General features: G+C 39.9%; 1 protein-coding gene across 1 annotated transcript in view; it reads right to left on the bottom strand.

Annotated features, from left to right (window-relative positions):
* Window positions 1–4,474: 4,474 nt before the first annotated feature.
* Window positions 4,475–13,388, bottom strand: part of LOC126484506 (maspardin-like) — a 54,174-nt gene continuing 45,260 nt past the window's right edge. Inside the window, exons 6-7 of the mRNA XM_050108042.1 lie at window positions 5,000–5,248; window positions 4,475–4,916 (exon numbers count right to left, since the gene is read on the bottom strand). Of these exons, the coding sequence (XP_049963999.1) occupies window positions 4,833–4,916; window positions 5,000–5,248 (333 nt within the window). The 3' untranslated portion in view covers window positions 4,475–4,832. The remainder of the gene's footprint in view (window positions 4,917–4,999; window positions 5,249–13,388) is intronic.

Raw genomic sequence — 13,388 nt, 5'->3', positions numbered from 1 at the left:
AGGATCCACCCCCCTCGGTGTTTCCACCACTTCGACCTGGTCTCTCAATTTATAGGGACGTACGCTACATCAAAGGCACAGAAAACATCCGCACTGATTTCTTTTTGCGGATCAATACTGTCTCACACGTCGTCGATTTATCCGACCTCGCCACTTTCCAGGCTTCTGACAAGGAATCTCAAGCTCTCCTCTAGGATCCTCAGACATCGCTTGTGTTTACCAAAGCCAGGTTCCCTGGCGTTTCGGACGAAGTGTGGTGCGACTCTTCTACCTGCACTCTGCAACCGTTCTTCCCTCCCACTTTGCGCCGACAAGCCTTCGACGCTTTGCATAACCTCGCCCACCCTCGGCAACGAGCATTTTTTTTTTTTGGGGAAAATGTTAGGCAGGACTGTTAAACCTGGGCACACAGCTGCATTTCCTGCCACAATCAGAGGGCCACAGATATATCCTCTCCACAATTGACTGCATGTCTCTTTGGGTGCAAGCTGTTCCTTTACCCAACATCACAGAAGGAACCGTGGCCAAGGTATTCATCTCATCATGGATCGCTAGGTTCAGTTGCCCGTCCACAATCACCACCGACCAGGGTCGACAGTTCGAGTCTGCACTTTTCACGATTCTATGTAACCTTAGCGGTATTCAAAAAACTCAAACAACAGCCTACAACCTGCAAAGCAACAGTTTAGTGGAACGATGGCACCGCACCCTTAAAACAGCACTCAGGTGCCATGACTGCCTTTGGGCTGAGGTGCTTCCTTGGTTGTTACTCGGTCTCCGTTCACCCTTTAAACCTGACTTACATGGAGCCATCTCGAATTCGTTTTCGGAGAGAACCTGGTTCTACCTGGGGAACTTATCCTGCCTCAAGCACTTGAGTATTTCCCCACCTCCCCAGACTTTATGAGTAGAATGCACACCCACTTTAGACACACAAGGCTACACCCGCCTGTCAGTCATTCCCCACAGGACAATTACGTGCCAGCCGCACTGAACACATACTCCCATGTTATGCTCAGGGATGATTCTGTTAGACAACCCCCATACCTTGGCCCCTTTGAAGTACTCCGGAGGGGCAGACAACGTTCAACATTATGGTTAAAGATCGTCCGCAGACCGTTTCGCTACACAGGCTCAAGCCTGCTTTCGTGTACTCTGACGCCCCTCTGCCGTCCCAGTCCGACCATCCGGATGAATTTTCCACTGCTGAGCACGATAATGGATTAGCACATCCCATGGTAAGGTCTTCTCCTTCTGATGATTCGTCACTGCAGTTCGCGGGTTTCCCAAGCATGTAGTCGTCAACCCCATGTGCAAGGTTTTGATGACTTTCATCTACTGGAGAGACTTTTGCTGCAATGTGCCACCTAACCGCATCAATGATGTGTCAATTGTCGCTTTCAACGACCGTGTGCTCGTGCTCCTTACAGACACTGCATAGTCGACATTCAACAAGGAACTAGATGTCGAGATAGTGCATAGCCTATCTCTCCTCCGAGAGTGAGATCCATCAAGAGTTTGTACGTTCATCTCCTCGGACGGCTTGATCTGCATTAGGGGCAGGCACGCTCACACACCGCACACCTCTACTCCCGGGCCAGCCGACGCATCGTCCGTCCCCACTGGCTGTCTGATTACGATGTGGACCTGCAGCCCATCATCACCGTGCCTTTGCACGCCGCCCTGACTGAGATGGAGCTTCCAGTCATGCACCTGCTGCCTCACACTACTCACTCCAATGTCGACACCCACACGACCTCCCCTCAGGCCTCTATACTGCGGGGGAGGGGGGTGGGGGGTGCCTTTGTGGCGTCAATAGGTCACATCGACCACATAAAGCATGATCTTTGAACTCCAGCTGCTCTGACGAGCCGCCATGTTCATGTTCCAGTCAGCCTTTGTAACTTGTACAGTGTAAACGTGTATCTTTCTTTGTGCTGAAATATAAGTATTTATAAACATTTATGGGAACAGTGTTGTTGCATATACAGTTATCAGTACTCCCGTCCCCCACAAAATGATGACACAGAAAAACAAACCTGCTGCACCACAACTTGCTGTTTCGGTGTTTTGTGGCTCCACGTCACCCAAGGTAAGCTACCTGCTGAAAAGATACAAAGTCAAATTGGCCTTCAGGCTTTTGACAGTTACTGGAAACAGTTAAAGATTCAGCACATCTCAGAACATCTGTTGTCTAAAATATACCTTGCAAGTGTTTCCAATCTTACATTGGAAAAACAGTGAGCACTACAGAGCAATAAAGGAAGCAGCATGAGAAATTTTATCACCTATGCTCCCTGAAAAATTCGCTTTAGTGGAGCATGTTTTGGAAAATTGTCATCAATTCAAATTTTATGAAACCTCCCATCATCACTCACACTGCATAATTAAAGAAGTCTTCAAAATAAAATCACTAGTAACATCCTTGAAAGAGACAGAGGCGTGCAGCTCAATGTGACTTGGGTTCCAGTGATCATGAGGTTCAAATGGCTCTGAGCACTATGGGACTTAACTTCTATGGTCATCAGTCCCCTAGAACTTAGAACTACTTAAACCTAACTAACCTAAGGACAGCACACAACACCCAGTCATCACGAGGCAGAGAAAATCCCTGACCCCGCCAGATCATGAGGCCCAAGCAGGTGTAACAAATGTGAAGTCAACACATGCCCATATAAGACAATCCCATGAGCACCAGTGACATTATGCTGACAACTACAGTCTGCAAGGACGTACCAGCAGCCAATCTGCAGTCATACCACTTGTCAATGGCCAGGGAGTGATTGGTCAAAAGCTTGTGGTATTTTAACCATTTGGTTGGAAACCCAAGAACATTTTATTCAATGTTACCACTGCAAGACTCTGCATTCTTAAATTAATATTTACTTGATTACATTAGTTTACATTAGTATTTTTAAAGAAAGCCATCTATATTTGTCTCAAATGCCCTCTTGAAATACACTACTAATTGTTTTCAAGTTTTACAATTTTTTTTAAATTTACTCAGGCATTTGCTATGTAGATATTAAGAATTTTACAATCAATGAATTGCATAATTCATTGCTGGAGCAATTAATGAGGCATGTGACAATCCACAGGTTTTACATCAATGAACGTAAAAACATTCACCCTCAGAAATTGACTACAGTACCATCATTGTCATGCCACACTAGCAACCTACAAAGAAAAGCTACTAGTTGCCTGAATACCTTGAAATACTTCACGATTATTCAACTCTCGAATCATACATCCATATTGTAATGTCTTGCAATTGATGCAGTTCTTATGAAATGACATTTTCCTTATTTAGTGTTCGGTGTTACAGGCCTACCAGACTGCAATTACGTTATTTGCTACGACTCTGACTACTAGCCTATTCCACAAGAGTCTGAGCCTATCGTCCTTTGAGTGCTGATGAATTGTGATGTGAGAAGTGAGCTTACATCCTTGAGACTCTTGAGGCATGCTTTACAAGTAATGCACTGAGATATTCTTGACATATGCACTCTCATTTCCTATCCCTAGGCACAACCTCTGCCTGTAACCATTTATTTTTGCGCTCTTAACAACTGTATTTGAGAGGACAATATCCACATGTAGTCAATACTACGGACTGGAAATGAGAGCCCTTGTCTTGGGACACGTGCGAACTTCTTGATGCATTTCTTGTACAACATCTCTGATGTGAGGACGATGGGCACAGACTCTTGCAGAATAGGTCAGTACACAGAGCTATAAATTGAGGTGTAGCCTTCAATTCAGATAGTATATATGAAATATTGTGGACTTGCAACATGAAACAGGACACAAAGAAAACTGTCATTTCATTAAGCTTTTTGGTGGATGTAGGGGAGATCTGTGCAAAACAATAGATAGTGAATCTTGAAGGCCACACAAAAGAAATCATTGGCCTCAAATTACTTCACAGATTTCACTGAAAATAAAGTGAAAAGTCATATTGGTAGGCTGCATCAAACCATTCAGACAACTAATGAGCCAAAACAAAACCAATCACTTCCTTTCTTACTCTGTCTTCATATACACCAAGAGTAAAATGTGTTTGCCCACTTCAGTCTTGGATTTAATCACTCTCTTCTACAAACCCAAAAGGTAAGGGTCCCAGACACATGAGCAATACTCAAAAGTAAGCTGTATGATTGTTGTGTAAGCCACTTCTTTTGTGGCTGAATTACATTTTCTCAAGATTCTTCCACTGAATCTCAGTCGGAACCAGCTTCACCTACAGTTTATTTTATGTTGTTATTCCATTTTAGGTAGTCATGAAAAAACTAAATGTGGCTGGTCAGTTAGAGATTTGACCTTCCTTCACATGAAAGTGTGTCCAGAGTCTTAACCACTGCATGCTTCACTAGATTTTCGAAAACTGATTGATTGAGTAAGTGAATTAAAAGGAGTTAAATTATTTCTTGGCATCAGGAACACCTTAATTTCATGCTGCAAGGAGTAAAAATAATTATCACAAAAGCAACAAAACTTTATTTTTAAAATATGGATACTTAACAGGATATGTTTACAAAAATATATAATGTGTATGTGTGTGTGTATATATCAGTAGTGTCTTATGTACAAAGGATATAAATACAAAAGGCAGAGATCAGCAACATTAACTGCCTAAACACCTATCTTTAACGCTTGCACAGTACACGACTAGACTTGACTGTAATTGAAATTGCATCAGAGTCTTTTAGGCCATAAATGCTAGTATGTACTGCAATATGCAGCAGTACTAGTGTGATCAAATCCATACCATTCAATTTAGAGAAATTACAATTTCTCTAAGTTAGAGAGAGAAAGAGTACACTGATAGATTTTTATTCCCCCTCTTTTGAAGTTTTCTGTGATGGTACAGGCTCTGATGCACTGAGATTGGTCCCATCAAAACTTCGTAAATGTATCTGTAACAAAGCATATATAAAAATTAAACTATTTATTTCAATATTTCTACACACTACAACAAGCAGTTAATATTCTTCAGTACCTGAAGATGGAGGTTGACTTCCTCACTTCGACTCAAGTAAGGAAAATTTCCACCCGACTTTAGATGTGCTAATTTGGCAGTTGGATAGCATTTGTACATTTCTTCTCTTACAGGATTAGAAAGAGCATAATCATCAAAAACATCAATTATCGTTATTGGAATACCTGACAGTTTCTGTGGTTCGACGTAAGAGTGTATGCAATTCATTGTCAGTCTTGAAGCAAGATCTGGCTGTGACAAGCTTTCCAACTGTAATAAGAAACACAAGATTTCAGTCATTCAGCTAATTACATCTGTTGTTCAGGTCAAAAAATATAAAAGGTATATTTTACTGATTTTAAACTGAAACAACTTAATATTTGCTCTTTATGTCCATGAATATTATCAGTTTCTGAAAATATAAGTAAATGGATAGATAAACAATCTACTAACCAAGCAGAGGCAGGAGAACACACATATAAAAGGTTGCACTTCCCTAGCTTTTGGGGCAAGTGCCTCTTTCTTCTGGCACAATGGTTGACGGGGAAGGAAGAGGCGTAAAGGAAAAGGCCAAAACTCCCGATCAGAGGAGGCTTACCACACAGGCTGAGAAGAAAAGACTGATTGTTGGAAACTGCACTGGATGAGATTTAAAAGATGGCAGCTTAAAGGTGGAAGATAGGGTGTATGCAAGAAAGAGTCGACTTCTAAGTGAGGTAAGTGCAGGGTGGGAAAGAAAATGGCTGTGAACTTTGCAATGTCTTTCACTGGTTTGTTTCGAAATTTGACTGCTATTTTCTTTCCCGCCTCTACCGTGGCATCTTTCACTGATTTGTTTGCAAATTTGACAGCTGTTTTCTTTCCCACCCTCCTTGTTCAGCAGTTACCTCTGTCTTGTATGTATCCGATCTTCCACCCTTAAGCTCTCAGCTTTTCAAATCTCATCCAGTGCAATTCTCAACAATCAGTCTTCCCTTCTCATTCCATCTGGTAACTCTCACTTGATGTGGAATTCTGGGTGACTTTTCTGACCTCAACCCCTTTTCCTAAACCTCACCAGTCCTTTACTTTCACCCCTCTTCCTTCCCCTTCAGCCCGTCTGCTAGGAGGAGGGGTCAATGGCTCCAAAAGCTAGCAAATTGTAATACTTTTAGTATTTGCTCTATAATCCAAAGCTTAGCTAACATTTTCTTATAATAAATTAAAGGTTAGATTCATTCAGTCTCAGTCATTGTTCAATATTTCTCAAACGTTAAGCACTACTGGCTCATCAATTATCTGCCAATCCGAAAGTTTGGATTACTTGCATTTTATAATCCATAGTCACTTCACTACCCACTTTCAATTGGGTCATGGCGAACACACTCAGATATAAAGAAAACATTTTACACAATGACATTTTTACCTTCCTCCCCCCATGAACCATGGACCTTGCCGTTTGGTGGGGAGGCTTGCGTGCCTCAACGATACAGATAGCCGTACCGTAGGTGCAACCACAACGGAGGGGTATCTGTTGAAAAGCCAGACAAACATGTGGTTCCTGAAGAGGGGCAGCAGCCTTTTTAGTAGTTGCAGGGGCAACAGTCTGGATGATTGACTGATCTGGCCTTGTAACACTAAACAAAACGGCCTTGCTGTTGTGGTACTGCGAACGGCTGAAAGCAAGGGGAAACTACAGCCATAATTTTTCCCGAGGGCATGCAGATTTACTGTATGGTTAAATGATGATGGTGTCCTCTTGGGTAAAATATTCCGGGGGTAAAATACTCAAGAGGACGTCATTATCAGGAGAAAGAAAACTGGCATTCTATGGATCGGAGCGTGGAATATCAGATCCCTTAATTCACCAAACATGAGCTCCCTGATAAAGAACACAAGTCCAGTTTGTGTGTGCTGCGAAGATCACACAGAGCCATAGGTAAGGCTGTTGTCCAACTAATGTTGTGACACATCATTGCAGCTTGCAAAGGATGGTGCCAATGTTCAATCATGCCATTGCTTGCTGGGGCTAGCTTCTTGTCCTTTGATGAACAACACTGCAGAATTTGCTAAGCTGAATAAATAGCTCTGATTCAAATTGTCAGCCATTCTTTGTGGTGATGAGCAGCATTTTTGGTCATTTAGAATTACTAGACCTAAAATATTGCAATAGTTCTTGGGAAAGTTACAAGACATACTGTGAGTGACACTTAAGTATTTAGATAAACCATTAGAGGAATCACACCTTGTTAAAGTATTGGTACACAGATTGCCACACAATGTAAGGAAGGAAATTTGGTGAACAGCTGTAAGTGATTTGCTGACCTTTGTTGAAAGGCAAGATACTTAAATAAGTAACACAGTGATAATATCCAGTGAGAAAACTGGGGAAATGACAACATGGAGGGTAAGCTTTTCAAAACCAGTATACTAAGAAAAGATTAACTTATGTCATGTTCATAACCAAAACAACAATGAAAGTAATTCAAAAGACATAAGAAAAAAATATACAGTCATGTGTTGTACCAAACACAGTCAACAATCTCATGGATAATAGAATACCAGTAAATGGATCTGTGTCAAAAAATACGGCAGAAGGGGAATTACCCTCTAAATATAAAGGAAAATATCGAACATCCTAGGACAAGGGCCATGAACCAGGACGTGACAATAAAATGAGGAGGAGGAGGAGGAAGAGGATACAGAAGAAAATCAGCCAAAACTCTTAATAGTTGGCAAAATAAAGGGAATAAACAGGCTCTGGTATCGAGATTTCACTGATCTCACAAGATTTATTACAAACAATTAAAAATAAAGACCTGTGGCCCATACTACCTGTTACTGGTGTATATATCATAGGTATTATGGGAAGCTAAGGTAAGTTAAACACGCAACCCATGTACCTATAAGAATGGGAAATTTTCTGCAAACTTTACTAATAGCACATAATGTTAATTTACAAGTATTATTTGGCATAGACTGTTACTGAAATATAGAGCGACTTTAGATTTTGATACAGAATTATTGCCTTGGAAAATTGACAATTATTGGGTAGTAGTTCCTTTTAAAATGAGTGGCAATGGACAAATGAAGTGTATTGGTAAACAGTATATTCTCAGCTGCTAATACATGACTGCCAAGCCATGCAGAATCTGTAACTTACATACAGAACTGTGACGATCAAATATATAGTAAAGCCTATGAATCTATTCTCTTGGGGGAAAATCAGAAGAAGGAATTATGTAATATTTATGGAAATATAAATCAGTATTCTCAGATAAACCAAGAGTAATAGAAGGTTACACTTTCCTATTTAAAATAAATAATGAAAATCCATTCTTCCATAAACCCTATCCTTTATCTTTAAGATTTGTGGTACAAAGGGAAATAAATAAGATGACAGAAAATCAAACCATTCAATGCAGTGCAGATGTTTACAACGATCTGTAATTGGTTGTTGAGAAAGCTACTGGCGGAGTATACCTGGTCTTAGATGTGCTTACCCTCAACAAACGTACCTAAAATGGAAGTTACACTATGTGATCAAAAGTATCCAGACACCTGGCTGAAAATTACTTACAAGTTCGTGGCACCTTCCATCCGTAATGCTGGAATTCAATATGGTGTTGGCCCATTCTTAGCCTTGATGAGAGCTTCCGCTGTCACGGGCATATGTTCAATCAGGTGCTGATAGGTTTCTTGGGAAATGGCAGCCCATTCTTCACAGAGTGCCGCACAGAGGAGAGGTATCGATGTCGGCTGGTGAGGCTTGGCATGAAGTCGGCATTCCAAAACATCCCGAAAGGTGTTCTATAGGATTCAGGTCAGGATTCTGTGCAGGCCAGTCCATTACAGGGATGTTATTGTCGTGTATGTAACCACTCCGCCACAGGCCTTGCATTATGAACATGTGCTCGATCGTGTTTTAAAGATGCAATCGCCATCCACGAATTGCTCTTCAACAGTGGGAAGCAAGAAGGTGCTTCAAACAACAATGTAGACCTGTGCTGCGATAGTGCCACGCAAATGCACACCATAACACCACAACCTCCGAATTTTACTGTTGACACTACACACGTTTGCAGATGGCATTCACCAAACATTCACCATACCCACACCCTGCCATCGGATCACCACATAGTGTACCGTGATTCGTCACTCCACACAACAGTTTTACACTGTTCAATCATCCAATGTTTATGCTCCTTACACCAAGCAAGGCATTGATGGGATTTACTGGCATGATGTGTGGCTTATGAGCAGGCACTCTACCATCAAATCCACGATTTCTCACCTCCCGCCTAACTGTCATAGTACTTGCAGTGGATCCTGATACAATTTGAAATTCCTGCATGATGGTCTGGCTAGATGTCTTTCTATTACACATTCGACCCTCTTCCACTGTCGGGGGTCTGTCAGTTATCAGACGAGGTCAGCCTGTACACTTTTGTGCTGTATGTTTCCTTTCACTTTTCCACTTCTCTATTGTATTATAAACAGTGGATCTAGGGATGTTTAGGAGTGTGAAATCTCTTGTACAGACATATGACAGTAGGGACACCGAAACACCTGACTGCGGTCAAAGTCCGTGAGTTCCGCGGAGTGCCCCATTCTGCTCTCACGATGTCTAATGTCTACTGAGGTTGCTGATGTGGAGTACCTGGCAGTAGGTGGCAGCAATGAACCTAATATGAAAAACTTATGTTTTGGGGGACGTCAGGATCCTTTTGATCACATAGTGTATAGACCAACATGTAATGATAAATTGCTAGCTAGATTTGAACAGCCCAGATATTTCAGTTCAATGGAATTCACAGACAGATATTAGCAAGTGATGTTACATAAACATTCGAAACACTACACAGTGTTCATGTTGCTGGAAAATAATATCAATTCGAAATACTGCCTTTTGGCTTAATATTTCATTTTCAGTATTTATTCATGATTTGGAAAAAGCTTGGGGGAAAGAATTATTACAAGAACTGATTACCTACACAGAAGATGTTTTAATAGTCTCCATGTGATGGGAAGGAACATTGCACTTTATTACCAAAAACTCTGCAGGAGTTTTCTGAGAAAAGTATTACCATTAAACTACACAAACTTCATTTTGGCAGGGACGAACTGTAATTCTTAGGACATATCTTAAGGCTACATGGACTAAACCTGTTCCTGCAAGGATAACAGCTATAAAAGATTGTCCAGAAGCCCAGAATATGAAACAATTACACTCTTTCATGGGACTAGCAGGATTGTATTGTCACTACATGCAGGGCTAAGTAATGAATGGTTCTAGCCTGTAACATTACTAAAACAAAGGTCAAGACATATGGGGTGAAGGGGCATCAGAAGTTTTGAAGAATATTAAGCAAGAATTAGTAAATGCACCTATACTGAGCTATCCTGTGGTGCACGAGTCATGTTAGCAATGGATGCTTCAGAATACAGCATCACTTCAGAACTGTTTTAAGGTGGTTGAAAACCTGCAGTTGGGGATCACAAAACTATCGCTTTCAGAAGTAGAAGCCTTAACAAGTTAAATCACAGCTATGATAAAGGAGTTACTAGCTATTACTTGGAGTATTAGAAAATTCGAAACATTGATTTGGGGATCAAAAATAATTATTTACTTTTACCACTAGTTAGCATTCTTGACGGAGCGTAATTTATTACTCAGCCATCTAATGTGTTGGGCCTTGTTTTTACAAGAATTCCAAATAGAAATTAGTTACATAAATTGTACTCCTTTCACCATTTGGGGGCTTGGGGGCAGGGGGAAGGGGGGGTAGGAAGCTTAAAGACAGAAAGTTTCTTAAATGTTAGAAATTATGTGCAAATTTTGTTGCAAGTTACTAAATGCTCTCATTCTCAAACACCAGACGAATACAGTCTGGGTCTTTGTGTGGGTGAGTAATTCTGCCTGAAGACACATACACAGTTACTAACTATAACACTTGTCTTATTGTGTTAAAGGTTTAACATAATACATTTCAGGAGTAGATTATGATAGCACTGTAAATTTTTAAATCTGATCAACAATTATATAAAATACCTACAACTGGGACTGTGTGTCATGAATTGGTTTAGCTGTTCAGTAATACAGGTACTAAATACAGTCACAAAAATCGAAAGCACAAGCTGCCGCCAATATCTGAAGGCTTTTTCCTAGTCGTAACAACTGTGGGGAAATGCTCTCAGATGTTGGAAAGACATGTACATATAATCTCTGACCATAGGGTGACTCCAGTCTGCCACCAGCAAATGGAGGGTGATTTTGTGAGCCACTCAGGATGACAAAATATCAGAAGAATCATTCAAATCTCCTGAGACGAAAGGTAACATGCAGTATGTCAACAAGTGACAACAAAGGCCTCAACAACTTTGCACATATACTATTTGTATGCAACATACAATTACTTGTTTGTGTGATGAAGTTGGGACTGAAGTCATTTGAAATTTACACCTGCTGCAGAGCATGGTGCTATGACAGCTACAAAGGTAGGTCCAGATTAGCTTTTTATTGACATGGATGTGTGCAGTGGCGTGGTGTGTGATGTGTAATGATCATACAAAAGAGGCTCATGAAGTATGAAGGACATCTGAACAGTACAAAACCATGGCTATAAAATTTAAATGGCCATAAGCTGGATCATTTACAGGTTTGGGGGTGTGATAGTAGCTCTACAAAACCCCAACTGCACAGGATTACATGTAACAGTATTCTGCTGATTTAACCAGGATCTAGTTAGTTTGTGAACTTGGCCAATCATTAAAGTCATATGCTTACTTGATAGTATATTTGAGGTTTAAATAAAAACTCAATTATTGTATACAAGCACAAAATTTTGTTCCAATCTATAATAGCAGTTCCTCTTATTGAACATTAACAATAGTAATAACTGAAGTTATGCGGCTGTTAATTTTTCAATAGCAGAATATTTATCAGCTTTGCTTTAAGACTCTCCAATTATCTAATTTTTTTCCATGCTGCAACACAAAGAAAAACCTTTTTCAGCTTCATTGCACTAAATAAAATATTAAAAAGAGGTGAAAACAGTTACACCTCACAATTTTAGCTAATCTACAATTGTTTGATAGCAATACTATTACAATGTTCTGCAATTTGTATGTTTACATAATATGAATTCTGTGTCATTACACTGACAATTGTACAAGTGAACGCATATCTTTCTTCCACACTAGCATTTTGATCGAGTGCATCTATAAAGAGTCATAATAACAAATGTTAAGAATTACATACTTTTGTTATTATGTACCTTTGTGCTATGGTGCTTTTAAAGTGTTTTATAAGGGTTTCTAAACTATTTTGGAGGAAGTTTTTTTTTTTCTCTCCAGACACTATTTTCAGATTCCCACTGTAGCAGTCACACAGTCATAGCTTCTAGTCATCTAACTGCAACTAATAAAATTAATAGGCAAAATATGTGCAGTGTTAGACTACACTACTGATATGTGGCAATTTGACACTCGTAATAAGAGCCAGTGTATACAGCCTATTGTTTGTATTAGCTGCTCTGCTCTGGAATATGGATTTTTCTTTTTAAAGTGAGGGAAGAAAAATTCAACGGAAATGAGATTGCTACTCATCACAATCTGTCCTTTCATAATATTGCATCTATATAGAGCCACAGTCTGGTTCCTGTCTGCAACTCAGTGCCTCCTGCATGTGGTGAGCAGCAATCTATCCTTTTTCACAATATTGCACCTACACTGAGCCATCCTGTGCTGCATGAGAAATGGATTTTCAACTGAAAGAAAAATTCAAGAATTTAAAGCTCCTAAATGCGTACAATATTTGGAATGGAAGAAAGAATATAAGGCATAGCAGCTTTTTTTTCATAATTTGCTACAATTTTGATAAAGTCTAATACTGTTTCCTACACAGAAAGATGCACTTTGAAAAGAGGTAGAATTGGAGCCCCTGGCCAAGGAAAGTGCTGTAGCTTATAATAGCCCACAGAACTGAGAATGTACACAAGTAGGAACATTGTATTTGTATAGTCCTGCAATAATGTGTGTAAGTGGGTATCAATGCAGCACTGATCCTCCCAGCTCCCATTCATTTACATTTCTCTTATCAGGTAATACTTTGTTGCCAAGTAGTCATCATTACTTGGAAGATTTATTTATTTACTTACTTATACTTCGTAAGCTAATGTGTTAAAATAGGCTATTTTACAACTAAAGTTCTACACCACATTAAATGATTTACCATACTACTGCTAGAACTTAGCTTTGAAACTGTCAAATTGTTGTGGAGCTGGTAAGTAAGACTATACATACTATGTTACACAGATCTGAAGTTTTTGCACACACTTTAAGTTTGAGGAATACACATTAGTGTATTTTTATTTTCTTCTTAGCTTAATTTTTATGATACATGATGGGTTTGAACAATACATGGCAATAA

The sequence above is a fragment of the Schistocerca serialis genome, chromosome 6 (assembly GCF_023864345.2).
Source record: "Schistocerca serialis cubense isolate TAMUIC-IGC-003099 chromosome 6, iqSchSeri2.2, whole genome shotgun sequence".
Taxonomy (NCBI): Eukaryota; Metazoa; Arthropoda; class Insecta; order Orthoptera; family Acrididae; genus Schistocerca; species Schistocerca serialis.
This window is presented reverse-complemented; position numbering and strand designations above follow the sequence as displayed.